The 13,443-nt window shown below is 41.6% G+C and overlaps 1 protein-coding gene across 14 annotated transcripts in view; it reads right to left on the bottom strand.

Annotated features, from left to right (window-relative positions):
• Positions 1–13,443, bottom strand: part of ANKRD44 (ankyrin repeat domain 44) — a 345,918-nt gene that overhangs the window by 147,972 nt on the left and 184,503 nt on the right. For all 14 annotated transcript variants that reach the window (XM_066346438.1, XM_066346434.1, XM_066346430.1 and 11 more), the window contains exon 4: positions 9,191–9,261. In XM_066346438.1, the coding sequence (XP_066202535.1) occupies positions 9,191–9,261 (71 nt within the window). The remainder of the gene's footprint in view (positions 1–9,190; positions 9,262–13,443) is intronic.

A 13,443-nucleotide genomic window follows, 5' to 3' on the forward strand; every position in this document is an offset into this window, starting at 1 on the left:
GAAACACAGCCTCACTCATTTGTTTACACATTATCTATGGCTGTTTTTTAATATAACAACAGAGTTGAATATCTGTGACAGAGACCATAAGCAGCCATTGAAGCTAAAAATATTTAACTATCTAGCCCTTTACAAAAAAAGTTTGCAGACCCCCTGGTCCAGCTCCTTGTTTAAATGACCACAAATTGCGAATTAACCTCATTAAAATAAAATTTTGTGAATTACCAGCATGAAAAAATACAGATTTAAGTCCAAACAGTCATCTCAGGAGGATAGGTCCCATTGAGTCGGAAGCCTCTGTGTTCAGCCCCTGCGAGTCAGTGCTGGGTCTACAGTGAATCTGGGCTGGAAGGAGCTGCGTTGCTCTGCAGAGTAGAGTGAGAGGCCCTCAGAGCAGGGCGGGAAGGAAGGGCGAGGACGAAAAGACAGAGAGAGGACACGGGCCCAGCACCCCAGAGCAGAGGTATGCACCCAGCTGGGAACAGTCGGAAGGCCAAGAGGGAAGAGGGGAAAGCTGACATGGAAACCAAATGAGAGTAGCAGGAACAAGGTTCTCGAGCCAGCCAATCAAAAATGCAAATCTCTAGGAATTCTTTGGAATTGCTGGGAAAATATTAGCCTTTGCATGAAGATTCCAGCCAGTCCTATCTGTTTAGAAGGCAAGGTGCCCCTGACCAACATCTGCATTACACCTAAAATATTAGAAAGGGAGTCGTTTCAAGTTCATGATCAGATGGAGAAAAAATAAGTGCATGGGGTCTCTACTGAATCCCTTTTCATGTGAGTTTCAGGCAATTCCTATGTGGTGCCAATCTCACCACACTGGTCTTCATACCAACATCTACTTTTAAAGATCAAGAACGTCTAGAATAAGCGTTACTTTTATAAAACATTTTAAATTTTCCATTCTTCTTTTTTATTTCTATTTCTGCTTATGTAACGAATTGCTTAGTTTTCATCTTACTTGACAAGAAAGGATTCTATCAAGAAATACTTAGTATACAAAGAAGAAGTTCTTAATTTCTAAAAATTAATTTTTAAAATGAAAATATAAGGAGGCTAAAATGATTACAGAATTAAATTCACAGACATATGGAAGTGTTCTGACCCCTTCATTTGATTGGCAGCTTCATTTTAAAGACAAGATGTCTGCAGTCCAGGGCAAAGATCAAGCTTGGCTTACTACATACGGGCTCATGCATTTCTGCTTGGCCACAGCTAACTCAGCAGACAGTATCAGCCAAGCATGCTGACATAAATAATTTTAAATGTTAATTATCCTTAGTTATTTACATTGTTAAGCTCTGAAGTTTTAGCCTGCCAAACTGGCTTAATACACTTAACAGAAATTTAATATATTTTGGCAAAATAAAGCTTGAATTTAAAAAGACAACAACTTTCTCTTTTAAAACCACTTCTCTTTCAAATATTTTAATCTTGAAAACACTTTAACTTGGTTTGAAGAGGTCATAATTTTATGACTAGGGAATTCATGATTTCTGTAATCAAAAAAACAAACAAACAACAGTCTCTCCTCCTGTATTACACACGGGCTAAAAATTAATATCCAGAAGTTGGCTCTGACAGAAATTTACAAGGTAAAACAGAAACCAATTTGGTGGAAGGAAAGTTGAACACTTTCTGAATCAAGAAAAGTTACTTACATGCTACTTCTCAAACTAGCAGTGGTGAAGGACTAGTGTTTTAAAAAATTACGTCATTTCAAATACATCATGAGCCAATACTTTTGTAAAATACAATAAAAAGTAAATACAATAATAAAATGAAAAAAGATAAATTCAATTATTTAATTATTAAATTCAGGAAGCATGAAATTACGCTATCAGCTTGCTCTATAAGTTTCTAAATGCTTCACTCGTATCATAGCAAGGAAGACAAAAGCAGTTAATGACCCGGCACGTGTGAAGAGTCTGTTTAACATTCAGTGTTAGGACCATAGGCCTGTTGGGTTCCACTCCATAGTAGCTGTGCTAAATAAGACACAGTAATGACAGAAAGAGGGACTGTCATGGGATGTCAAATGGGAAGGAACTGGAGATGGCATTTACAGTTACTTTATATCTACTTTTTATGACTTTCTCTTTTTATAAAATGCCGCTCCAACCCTGTAAAAAGAAGTAGAAACATACATTATGGCACATGGAAAAAGATGAGAAGAAATAGGAAGCACGTGTCCTCAAAAGTGTCGCCCCTAATATTTGTCTTTTCCTCTCAAATGTGCACTGCATTTAAGAGGTCATAAATTACTCATGGAAAAGTAATTGTTTATGACTCCAGAGTCCTTGCAGGCTTAAGCAATGTCAAATTTTATAAACTGCAAGTTGCTTTAAATCAGGGTCTGAGCCTTATACAAACTTCTGTGCTCTTTACAAAGCCTGGCAGATGCCTTGCACACAGTGTATATTCAATAAATTTGGGTAAAATAAACATATTAGTATAATCATTAGCAAACTCTCTAAGTATAATATGCAAGTATTAACGAGGCATTTACTGTGGGCCGCCACCCCTGAGGCTGCACTCATGTCCTGAAGACATTTACTCTATTACTGAAATCACTGGGCTTTCATCCCCTACTATTTATAGCAATTCCATATTCTGTAAGAATTCTATAAATTGCTGCCCAGCTAATTTGTTCAATTAATCAGATGATTCCTCTAAAAGTATTCATTATTAAACTAAACTCACCCTTTATTATTACAATGATTATTGAGGACCCTTATTCAAAGAACACGTAGTATAAAAGGGGTTCACTGGAGACTTAGGGATATGAAAGAATTCAAAGGAAACTATTCAAGAAGCGCCATCCTCAAACATTGGGAAGGCCAGATACTAACCTGTCCCCAGTCTTCAAGAGTGGTATGTAGACCACATGCATCAGAATCTTCTTTGCAAAATGAAGGCCCAACCACCGGCTTCATCACTGGGGTGAGGTGCCAGAACAGGTACTTTTAACAAGCACCCAGCTGACTTGAATGCACATTAAATCTGAGTACGACCCATCTAAAGTCTAACTGACAGGGTATAAAATACTTACTTCCTTCCCATTCCAGGTATGATCTATGCTGCTCACAGAAATTAGGGGATATTTCAAAAATTAATATGAAGCAATAAAATATTCCCTAATTCTTGTGAGCAGTATATGTTCTTCATGATCTTTTTATAATCATAAAGCTAATTTAAGGAAAGCAATGATATTCTAGTCTGTCATATAATTTTTCCAATTCTGTCTAGTAGGATGTAGCACACAATAATGACCATATTTTTAAAGAAAAGGAAAAAAACATGTTTTTAAAATTCATGCTATAAAATAAAATGTTCTCTTCCTCAACTCTGGCAAACATCTTTATACCCACTGGGACTTCTGTCTGCACAGACATAAGAATAGACTCATTTTATTAGTTGGAACAGTATCAAGGGGGCTCATAAATTGAAGGTAAGCAGTAGGGCACAGTGGTTAAGGGAGCAGGTTCTCTATTATAATCTCCTCCACTTACTGGCTGCAGCATCTTAGGCTCTTCTCTGAGATCCTGTTTCCTGAATTAGCCTTAATAACAATTTAGCCTTAGTAACAATATCAATCTCAAAGAGAGAGTTGGAAGAAAAATGGAATCACACAGCAAGTGCTCAATAAATATTGACAATACATATTTACAAACAACAGCCTCAATGCTCTATTCCAAAGAGAGGATACAACCAGTTTTTTTTTTCCTTTTTCTTCTTTTCCAAGTGAGAAGGGGAGATAGAAAGAAAGGCTCCCACATTTGCCCTGACCGGGATCTACCCAGCAAACCCCATCTGGAGCCAATGCTCTGTCCATCTGGGGCCATGCTCACAACCAAACTATTTTTAGTGCCTGAGGCAGAGGTTCCATGGAGCCATCCTCAGCCCCTGGACCAATGCACTCAAACCAATCAAGCCATGGCTGTGGGAGGGGAAGAAAAAGAGAGAGAGAAAGGGGGGGGGGGAGCAGATGGTCGCTTCTCCTGTGTGCCCTGACCAGGAATCAAATCCAGGACATCCATATGCTGTGTCGACGCTCTACCACTGAGCCAACCGGCCAGGGCCAAAAGAGAGGATACAACCATTTTTAAATTTTCTATCTAAAAGACCGCTTCTAGAACAGGGAAGTGAAAAGTCCATCAACTCTCCCTGGTGCTACTATCGGTTCATTATAGAAGAAAAGGCATGTGTGAAAGGCCAGCTGCGTTTGGACGCAGGCCATGTTCGGCTGTGTGCCTGGCCGTCTGCCCTAAACACTTTGTCCTAGCAGCCTCCCTTTGTGCCCACTCCAGGCCCCTATAGCACACTTCACAGTTCCTTCCCGGGAGTGGGCTTCAATAAACATGTGTTAAACTCTCCACTCCTGTAAGCATTTACTTCCTTTCCCCTACAGCTGCCCTTTTCCAAGAAAGAAAAACAAAAAAGCAACAAGAACAAGCTAAACAGAGGAAACAATATGAAATAACTTAACAATAGTTCAGAAAATTCTCCCTGGCAGCCCCAAATCTTGCTTATCTACATTATCTAGAATAGCAAAATATGTTTCCCTAATATTTTGGTAACAGAGTATTCATTTCTTCACAGCTGTGAAAAGTACATAGTTAAAGAAGGAGATAGAGAGACCAGTGAAGCCCTTAGGGAGTCAGTAGGAGACAATGGCTGTTTGGCTCTGATGATCTGTTTGGCTGCTTCCTTCCTGGGAATTCCAGATGTGGGAGGGGTGTGGGGGATGGGCCTTGATGGGAGCGCACAATATTGCCTGGTCAGTACCAAACAACCCTTGAAGGTTTATCCCTGGAACCCAATTATGTTACATGATTTTAAGAGATATTGCCATGTCTTGATCTACAATATTTCCTTGTCTGCAGAAGAGCTTTCATAAAGTCAGGCAGGGGTGGATGTCTACGCAATATTGTGATCTGATACCCCTATTGTTATAACAGGCTCAGGAAATGAATTTAGCAATGAACATCATTTTTCCAGGCCTAGAAATCTGAACCTAGAATTAGCCCAGACGGAAAGAGGGCTCAGAAATTTTGATTTGTGCTGACTAGTTATCTTGGACTTACTCTGATATCGCTGTTACATATAATTTGAAACTCATCCTGACTTTGCAGGGTCTAGTGGCTTAATTTGTTTCTAGTTTCTCACTCCAAGCTTCAAGTCAGTTTACCTTGCATTTATGAAAGATGATTATCACCAGTGTTCTCTGTGGAGTATAGTAGTTCCATAAAGTAGCTGTACCGAAAACCATTGTTCATTCACATAGCTGAAGTTAACTTGAAACTCCAAATTAACTGTGTACTGCCTGATCTGTGGTGGCTCAGTGGAAAGAATGTCAACCTGATGTGCCGAGGTCACCGGTTCAAGACCTGGGGTCGCTGGCTAGGGGCTGAGGTTGCCAGCTTGAGCCCTGGGTTGTCAGCTCAATCCTGAGGTTACCAGTTCGAACCCTGGTTAAGGCACATATGAGAAGCAATCAATGGATGCACAATTATATAGATGATGCTTCTCTCTCTCTCTCTCTCTCTCTCTCTCTCTCTCTCTCCATTCCCCTATATAAATAAAAATAAATGTTTACAGAGCCAGTTAGTTACTAGAAATACAATGACAAGCAATACATGTGACACTCACTTCAAGGAGCTTACTGTCTAGAAGATCTTTTTAATTAAAATAAAATAACATTTCAATGGTAGTTTTATATTGAGTCAAGTTAGCCAAGTTGAAGTACATTTCCCAAAATTCCCTGCTGTATGGTTCCATTTAGGGTTGGCCACGAGAGTAATCTGCATGCGTTTTGGAAGGCAGACAGGAAACTACAGCATGACTGCTGTGTTGGCTGCCGGGTACTGTCGCCGCTGGCTGACCAGCTGGGTCACCATGTTGGCACAGGGCAGTACCAGGCTGGTGCTTCTTCAGATGCTGCTGCGTCTTCTTCGGGCTCTTCCAGTCTCGGGCCAGGTGCACGCGAGTTCAGAGGTGAAACACGCAGCTCTTTCTACAAGTCACTCACGCCCCTGGTGTTGAGGCAATTTTAGAGACAGATGGGGGTTCCAGTTTGTCCCTGTTCTTCCCCATTTCATGTCCAGCTTTTCTTATCAACTGCAGACTTTGTCGGCCAACAGTGACTTCAGGACCACACAAAACAAGGTGACAGCCTAACATAAACTCCAGCAGCTCACGTAATGGTGTATGGTCTATTTCCTATACTAAATATCATATTCTATATTTTTCATGGTGGTGCAGCTTTCCTGATTGAGTACTGAACCCTGAGAAATCACTTACCTATGTTTTAGAAGCAAAGGGGCTTTGAGGACAGTATAGTTTATAAGACTTTCGATGAAGCAATGAGAGTTGATAGATATTTGTGTCAGAAACAGCACTGCTTGCCAATCTAAGCAGCAGACAGATGTGCCGGCTCTCGGGCTGAACACACCCCCCCTTCGGCGAGTGCTAACAGCCAGATTAGCAGTCCAACCCTTCTCTGTTTCCTTCTAAGGCCTGCTTCCCTCTCCCCGGCTATTATTTAGGGGAGTCATGAAATAATAGCTATATGATAGAATTTTTTTTAAAAAGGAAATCTGAATTTCTTACATCTAGATTTCCTAAATTCTGAGTGATGTGCTTTGGGGGTAGAGGCCCACAGTCAGTTCTAACAATGGTTACAGATACTCCAATTTTCATAAGAAACTATTCAACTTACTGTGACAGATATTAATATGAAGACATTTTCTACTGCAAGCTTATAGATGGCTCTGATTATTTACAACTCAGGGTCTGTTTGCATTTTAATTCCTTCCTGGCAAGAGACACCTGGCAAGGGATACTTTCCCCCAGAAAACCTACAGAGGGAACTGGTTCCTGAGGGAAACAGCAATGCCTTTTCAGGTATAAAGATTGATTCATCATTGGGTTGACTGATTTCAAACATACCGAAGATATGTTAAAAAAAAGGTAAGCTGATGGTTAAGGGAAAACAGATATTCTGAGGCTTGAAGCCTTTGCAGCTAGTTGAGCCAACAAAGATGGCGATTCCATAGTATCGAAATCATCTGTTTTTGTGTCTTTCCATCCCACTAGACCACATGCTTCCCAAGCACAGGGGCCACGTGTCTTATTTTTCATTGTAGCTCCATCAGCAAGCACAGTGCCTGGCATATAGGAAGTGCTTAGTAAATGGTTTTATGTACTAAAAAGACCTGGTACTTGTTCAGAGGAAACAAAGCCATATCTTTCAAAAGATACTTAATTTTTATTTTAAAAGAAAATTAACCAGCCTGACCAGGCGGTGGCGCAGTGGATAGAGCGTTGGACTGGGATGCGGAGGACCCAGGTTTGAGACCCCAGGGTCGCCAGCTTGAGCGTGGGCTCATCTGGTTTGAGCAAAAGCTCACCAGCTTGGACCCAAGGTCACTGGCTCGAGCAAGGGGTTACTCAGTCTGCTGAAGGCCCATGGTCAGGGCACATATGAGAAAGCAATCAGTGAACAACTAAGGTGTCGCAATGAAAAACTGATGATTGATGCTTCTCATCTCTCTCCATTCCTGTCTGTCTGTCCCTATCTATCCCTCTCTCTGACTCTCTCTCTGTCTCTGTAAAAAAAAAAAAAAAGAAAAAAAGAAGATCAAATGGTTTCCAAAGAGCAAGAAAAACTCCTCTGTGAAGAAGCTGGTCTCATGAAGCTGGTGGTACGAATCAAGCAGCCACTGCACCTGCTTTCCCAGGTACAACAGAAATGAAATGTGGGACTGTAAGAAGATTCTGAATTCCCCAGGGTCTGAGCCAGGCAATTTAAGATCATAAGCATTGCTCATTCTGTGGCTATTTGAAAAGTGAATACACCCAACCTCTTATAAAAACAAACCAAATCACACAGCACAGCAAGAAAGAGCGTGAGCACCAAGCCCACCATCATCTACCAAATACACTGTGCAGTTCCCAGACAGTGGCCAATTGCCAGTCATCAACACCTGCAACATCAGTCTGTGTGTTCTCGGCAACACCCCGAGCTCCTAGGTGTACCTGGGGAATGTCACCTTCTCCAGTGGCAGAGGGGAGCTTCACTGGGTAAACCAGCTACAAAGACTAGTCATGCGATGCCAAGTTCCTCCAAGGTTAAAGCCTCTTGTTTCCACGGATGGAGGGCATCCCCTCTGACCAGACTACATTCACCGGGGTTCCCTGCCACCCCTCCCCAAAATTGGTCTTCTCAACCCTCTAAACTTCCCTGGGCCAGCTGATCCGTTTGTTATGGTTTTAATCACCATCCTTTCCCTTCCTAAGCTCTAGACCTGTATAAATAATGGTAATTGGTTAGCCATCCTACTTCAGTTTCCACCATTCAAATAAATCCTTTCTTGAGCATCTACAGTGTATCAGGCTTGGGATACATCAGGGAACATATAATAGATTTCTGTCCTCATGGGGTTTACAGTCAAGTGATATGGTTGCCAAACTTGGCTTGTTGAAACAGAACTGGTTAGCTACCCAGCCCCTGCTCCTCTGCCCCTGCCTTCTCAGTTATCAGAATCACCATCCACCCACTGGCTTCCTTACCAACTCACCTCACAAGGTTCCAAATCCTGTCGTGTTCACACTCATCTCTGCTATGACCACCCCTCGCTGCTCAGAGGACACCCAGCCCTCTGCCATCTACCCCAGCCTCCACTATCAGATTTACCTTCCACTACATCCCATGTTCCAGCCACAGCCAACTGAACCTGACATTCATTCACTTGTGGGCCTCTTGTCCACTAGCATCTTTATCCTCCTACTCAGCCCTCCCTCCTTCCCCTGGCCTGGTAAGTCCCTGCTCATCCTCTAAAGACTGGCTTAGCCAGCCTCTCTTCTTGGAAGACTTCCTCTAGTTGAGCAGACATTGATTTGCTTCCTCCTCTGATTCAGTTCTAATATTGTACGGGTCTGCCTACCTGTTTGCCTCCCCCTATGAAGTCAAGAACCATGCTGCCCATCCTGGACTACCCCAGTCACTAACCCCCAGCACCATCCCGGCACACAGGACATACTCAAATAAACAGTTCTTCAACCCTGGCACCCGCTTGGATTAGAAGTAAAAGTCTTTGCTCACTAGTGAGAATCCCTAATTCATCAGGAAGAATTTTTCTTCCTAGGGACTGAAGGTGCGAGACTAAATAAGATAATCACTCACTTCACTTCTGGAAGCGACAGCCCGGTGCAGTGGGGTCAGCCACATGTTGTCCTTGGCATTGACTCGAGCTCCTGGAACCAAACAGCACAGGTTAGAGATGTGATGCGGTCAGGGAAGTTCTGCTGATGTTATACCAAATGCTGTATCTTGCACCCTCCTTCTCCTAGTACAACCACTGTGTTTCGTTTTGTTTTTTCTTCGTATCAGTCATGTGCTTTCTATAAACTAGACAGGAGGAAACACCCAGTACCGTAGAAAGAGAAAGATCAGGAACAGAGAATGTCACGAGAAATGGGTAAAAACCAGATGAAAAAGACAGCATCTCCTTGGATAGGAGATACAGTGGTGAGAAGAGTGAAATTTTTCCGGGACTATGGAAATGTATGTTCTGAAGAATAAAGAACTTTTCAAGTGTATGTGTGCATGTGTGTGTCTGTGTGTGTGTGTATTCCTCAATGATTAGATATGTTATTTTACTTTTAGTTAGTAAGTATATTTATCTCACAGGACACCCAATACCCTTCTCGGCAAACTGTCAGCGATGCACAGCCTTCCAATGAATGTATACTAGAGGCCAGTTAAGTTTCAAACAAATCTTATAAAGTTGAGTTCTGATGAGATTTCACCTGGGCTGAGAGGATTAGCAGAAATCTGTTTTATTTAGGAACCCCAATTCTTGGTCTGAGACTAGCCAGATATTTCAGTAGGAATAAGCCAGCTTCCATGGAGCTTTTGGACAGAAACAACATAAAGCCTCAGTAGGCTGCTCATGGCTCCCTCATACCACAGGGTGGGCAGAAAGGCTCGCACATGAGCCAGAACCAGCTCACACTCACGAATGTGCCTCACGTTCTTCTCTCTGGGGCCACCTCCATCACAGAGCAGCAGCTCTGTATGAATGGATTCAAGGAAAGTAGGATGTGCCCTCCTTCCATGACACCCTCACAATTCTCCATGAGTGCAAGCCCTCCAAGTCTACACCCAATCTGAGCTTCCTTTTTTTTTGGGGGGGGGGTTCTGGGTTTTGGTCAGTCTTCTGATCAGAGATGGAAAGTTTTATAAAAGGGCTACATTAACGGAGAAAATATCGATATCTTTGTTGATACAATATGATGGGACTATTTTAGCCCTAGGACAACAAGGAAGGAAGCCTGTGAGGAAGAAGAGTGGAGGGATGAATCAAAAGAGACTAGAAAGTAGGGCAGAGGAGGGGAAGTGCGGAGGAGGCACGTCTGGGACAGGGGCTATGAGAGTGAGTCAAGTGGAAGCAGGGCCTGACTAGTCTCTGGGAGGCCCAGGCTATCTGACAGCTTAAAAAATAGAAACTTCGGTTTTTGTTTTATTTTGTTTTGTTTTTTAAAGTTACCAGAAGGCTTTCATGGATAAAAGTGAGCTAGAAATTTATTTTAAGACACCAGCTAAAAGAAAATAACAAATCACTTACACAATTACACAAAGAACTTACACAATTTTTTCCTCTTTAATTGAAGAACATACCATCAACAATATTAATTATAAAAAAAACAAGAATAGCTTGACCATGTGGTGGCGCAGTGGATAGAGCATTGGACTGGGATGCGGAGGACCCAGGTTCGAGACCCCGAGGTCGCCAGCTTGAGCACGGGCTCATCTGGCTTGAGCAAAAAAGCTCACCAGCTTGGACCCAAGGGGTTACTCGGTCTGCTGAAGGCCCATGATCAAGGCATATATGAGAAAGCAATCAATGAACAACTAAGGTGTCACAGCAAAAAACTGATGATTGATGCTTCTCATCTCTCTCCGTTCCTGTCTGTCTCTATCTATTCCTCTCTCTGACTCTCTCTCTGTCCCTGTAAAAAACAAACAAAAAACTTATAAAACATTGCTGAGAAAAAAACAACAAGAATATAAAAATTCCTAAAACAAAGAGACAGAATGCCTCCTCTCTATCCCTGCCCCATTCTGATTTCATTGGTTTGAGATAAGGCCAGACCCAAGTATACTTTAAAACCTCCCCAGGACCCAAGGTTATTACAATATTCTGTCAAGGTTGAGAGCCACCGATAAACTGTTGCTGAGTTTATTAAGCTTAAAATGATTTAAATCCTAATTCTACTAGTTCCATCCAGGCAGCTTACCTGAGAGAGTCCAAGCCCCTTACGTCAATAAGGAACAAATAGAATCAGTTTGAGCGTGCTGAGAATCAAAGGCAGCAGACATCTCCCTGCCCAGCACAAGAAGTCTTGGGCTAAATGTTCTGGAGAGAAATGAATGAGCCCTTGGAAGGACAGGGGGATTCATGGGCAAAGACCCAGGTTTGAGTTCTGATTTCAACACTTACTGGCCCAGTGACCAAGGGCCAATAATCTGTAAAACGAGCTAACAAGAACACAATAATATAGTCCTCTACCCACATCACTGGGTAGTTGGGAGAATCCAGTGACTCTGAAGGTGCTGTGTAAATTGCAGAGCACTAGAAAAATATGAGTAGTTCTTGTTCCCAAATCCCTCCAATGTCTTATTCACCTCTACATCTATGACTCAAGGGAGTGAGAGGTTATAATAATATAAAACAAAAATACATATCTTATTATTCATAGTCCTTGACAGAGTAAATTTTGTGTTGCCTCTGTGTAAACTTAAAAAGCTAATATAAGAGGAAGAAACCCAAATGGCAACACATATGAAAAGATAGTCTCAAAATTCACTGGGGGTGTGGGCTGGGTGAAAAAGGTGAAGAAATTAAGTAGTACCTAAAACTAATATAATATTGTACATCAACCATAATTAAAAATAAAAAATATTTAAAAGAAAAGTACAAGTTGGTAGTCACAAAATAGTCACTGAGATGTAAAAAGTACAGCATAGGGAATATAGTCAATAATGTAGTAATAACTCTGTACTGGATACTTGAAATGTCATGGAGACCACTCTGTTAAGTACAGTGTGTCTGTAAAGTCATGGTGCACTTTTGACTGGTCACAGGAAAGCAACAAAAGATGACAGAATTGTGAAATCTGCACCAAATAAAAGGAAAACTCTCCCAGTTTCATACCTATTCAGTGCAGTTCGATGTGGGCTCACGCACAGATTTTTTAGGGCTCCTTAGGTAGCTATCCTGTATAGCCTCTACAGACTCGTCACTGACTGATGGCCTACCAGAACAGGGTTTCTCCACCAAACTGCTGGTTTCCTTCAACTGCTTATCCCACCGAGTAATGTTATTCCTATGTGGTGGCGCTTCGTTATAAACGCGCCGATATTCACGTTGCACTTTGGTCAAGGATTCGAATTTAGCGAGCCACAGAACACACTGAACTTTCCTCTGTACCGTCCACATCTCCACTGGCATGGCCGTGGGCTGCTCTGCTGTATACACAGTGTTACGTCATCATCTGCACATGCGCACATGCTGCCACATCATCCTACAGAAACTGGGAGGGTTTTCCTTTTATTTGGTGCAGATTTCACATTTCTGTCGTCTTTTGTTGCTTTCCTGTGACCGGTCAAAAGTGCACCATGACTTTACGGACACACTGTATATCATTGTGTAACCACTATGCTGTACACTTGAAACTAATACAAAATAATACGAATATAAACTGTAACTTAAATGTCTTGAATGATAAAATTTACTAGTTGCAAAATAAAATAATTCAGGAAGTTTAAAAAAGTCATTAGGGAGAGGCAAATGGAAGTAATATTAGCATACCATTACATACTCATCCAATTGGTGAAAATGACAAAGTATGACAATGGTGAGAATTAGTAAGATATATGAAGCAACAGGAAGACTTAAGTATAGATGGTGGGAGTCTGAACTGGTATAAGCCGCTTCAGGGAGTCATTTGGTTCTACCTAGTCAAGTTGATAATGTGTGTGCCCTACCACCCAGCAATCCTACCCCAATCATATATCCTGAAGAAACCCTCACACATGGACAAGAATGCTTTCTGAAACACGTTTGTGATAGCAAAAATTGGAATCTGAAATATTACCAAGAGGAAAATGGACAGAGAGACTGTGGCACAGTTGCACAATGGAATGCGACACTGTCCCAGAAATGAACAGACTGAACTTCTATATATAAACAGATGCACTTCAATATAGAATATTGAATGAACAAATGAAGTTGCAGAATAATACCTAAGGCATAAAACCAGTTATATAAAGTTTCTTAATTTACAAAAACAATTCTATATATTGTTTACAGATACACAGACATGACAGAAAAGTAACAAATATGGCTAAAGAAAACAGATGCCAATTCTGGA

The sequence above is a fragment of the Saccopteryx leptura genome, chromosome 7 (genome assembly GCF_036850995.1).
Source record: "Saccopteryx leptura isolate mSacLep1 chromosome 7, mSacLep1_pri_phased_curated, whole genome shotgun sequence".
Taxonomy (NCBI): Eukaryota; Metazoa; Chordata; class Mammalia; order Chiroptera; family Emballonuridae; genus Saccopteryx; species Saccopteryx leptura.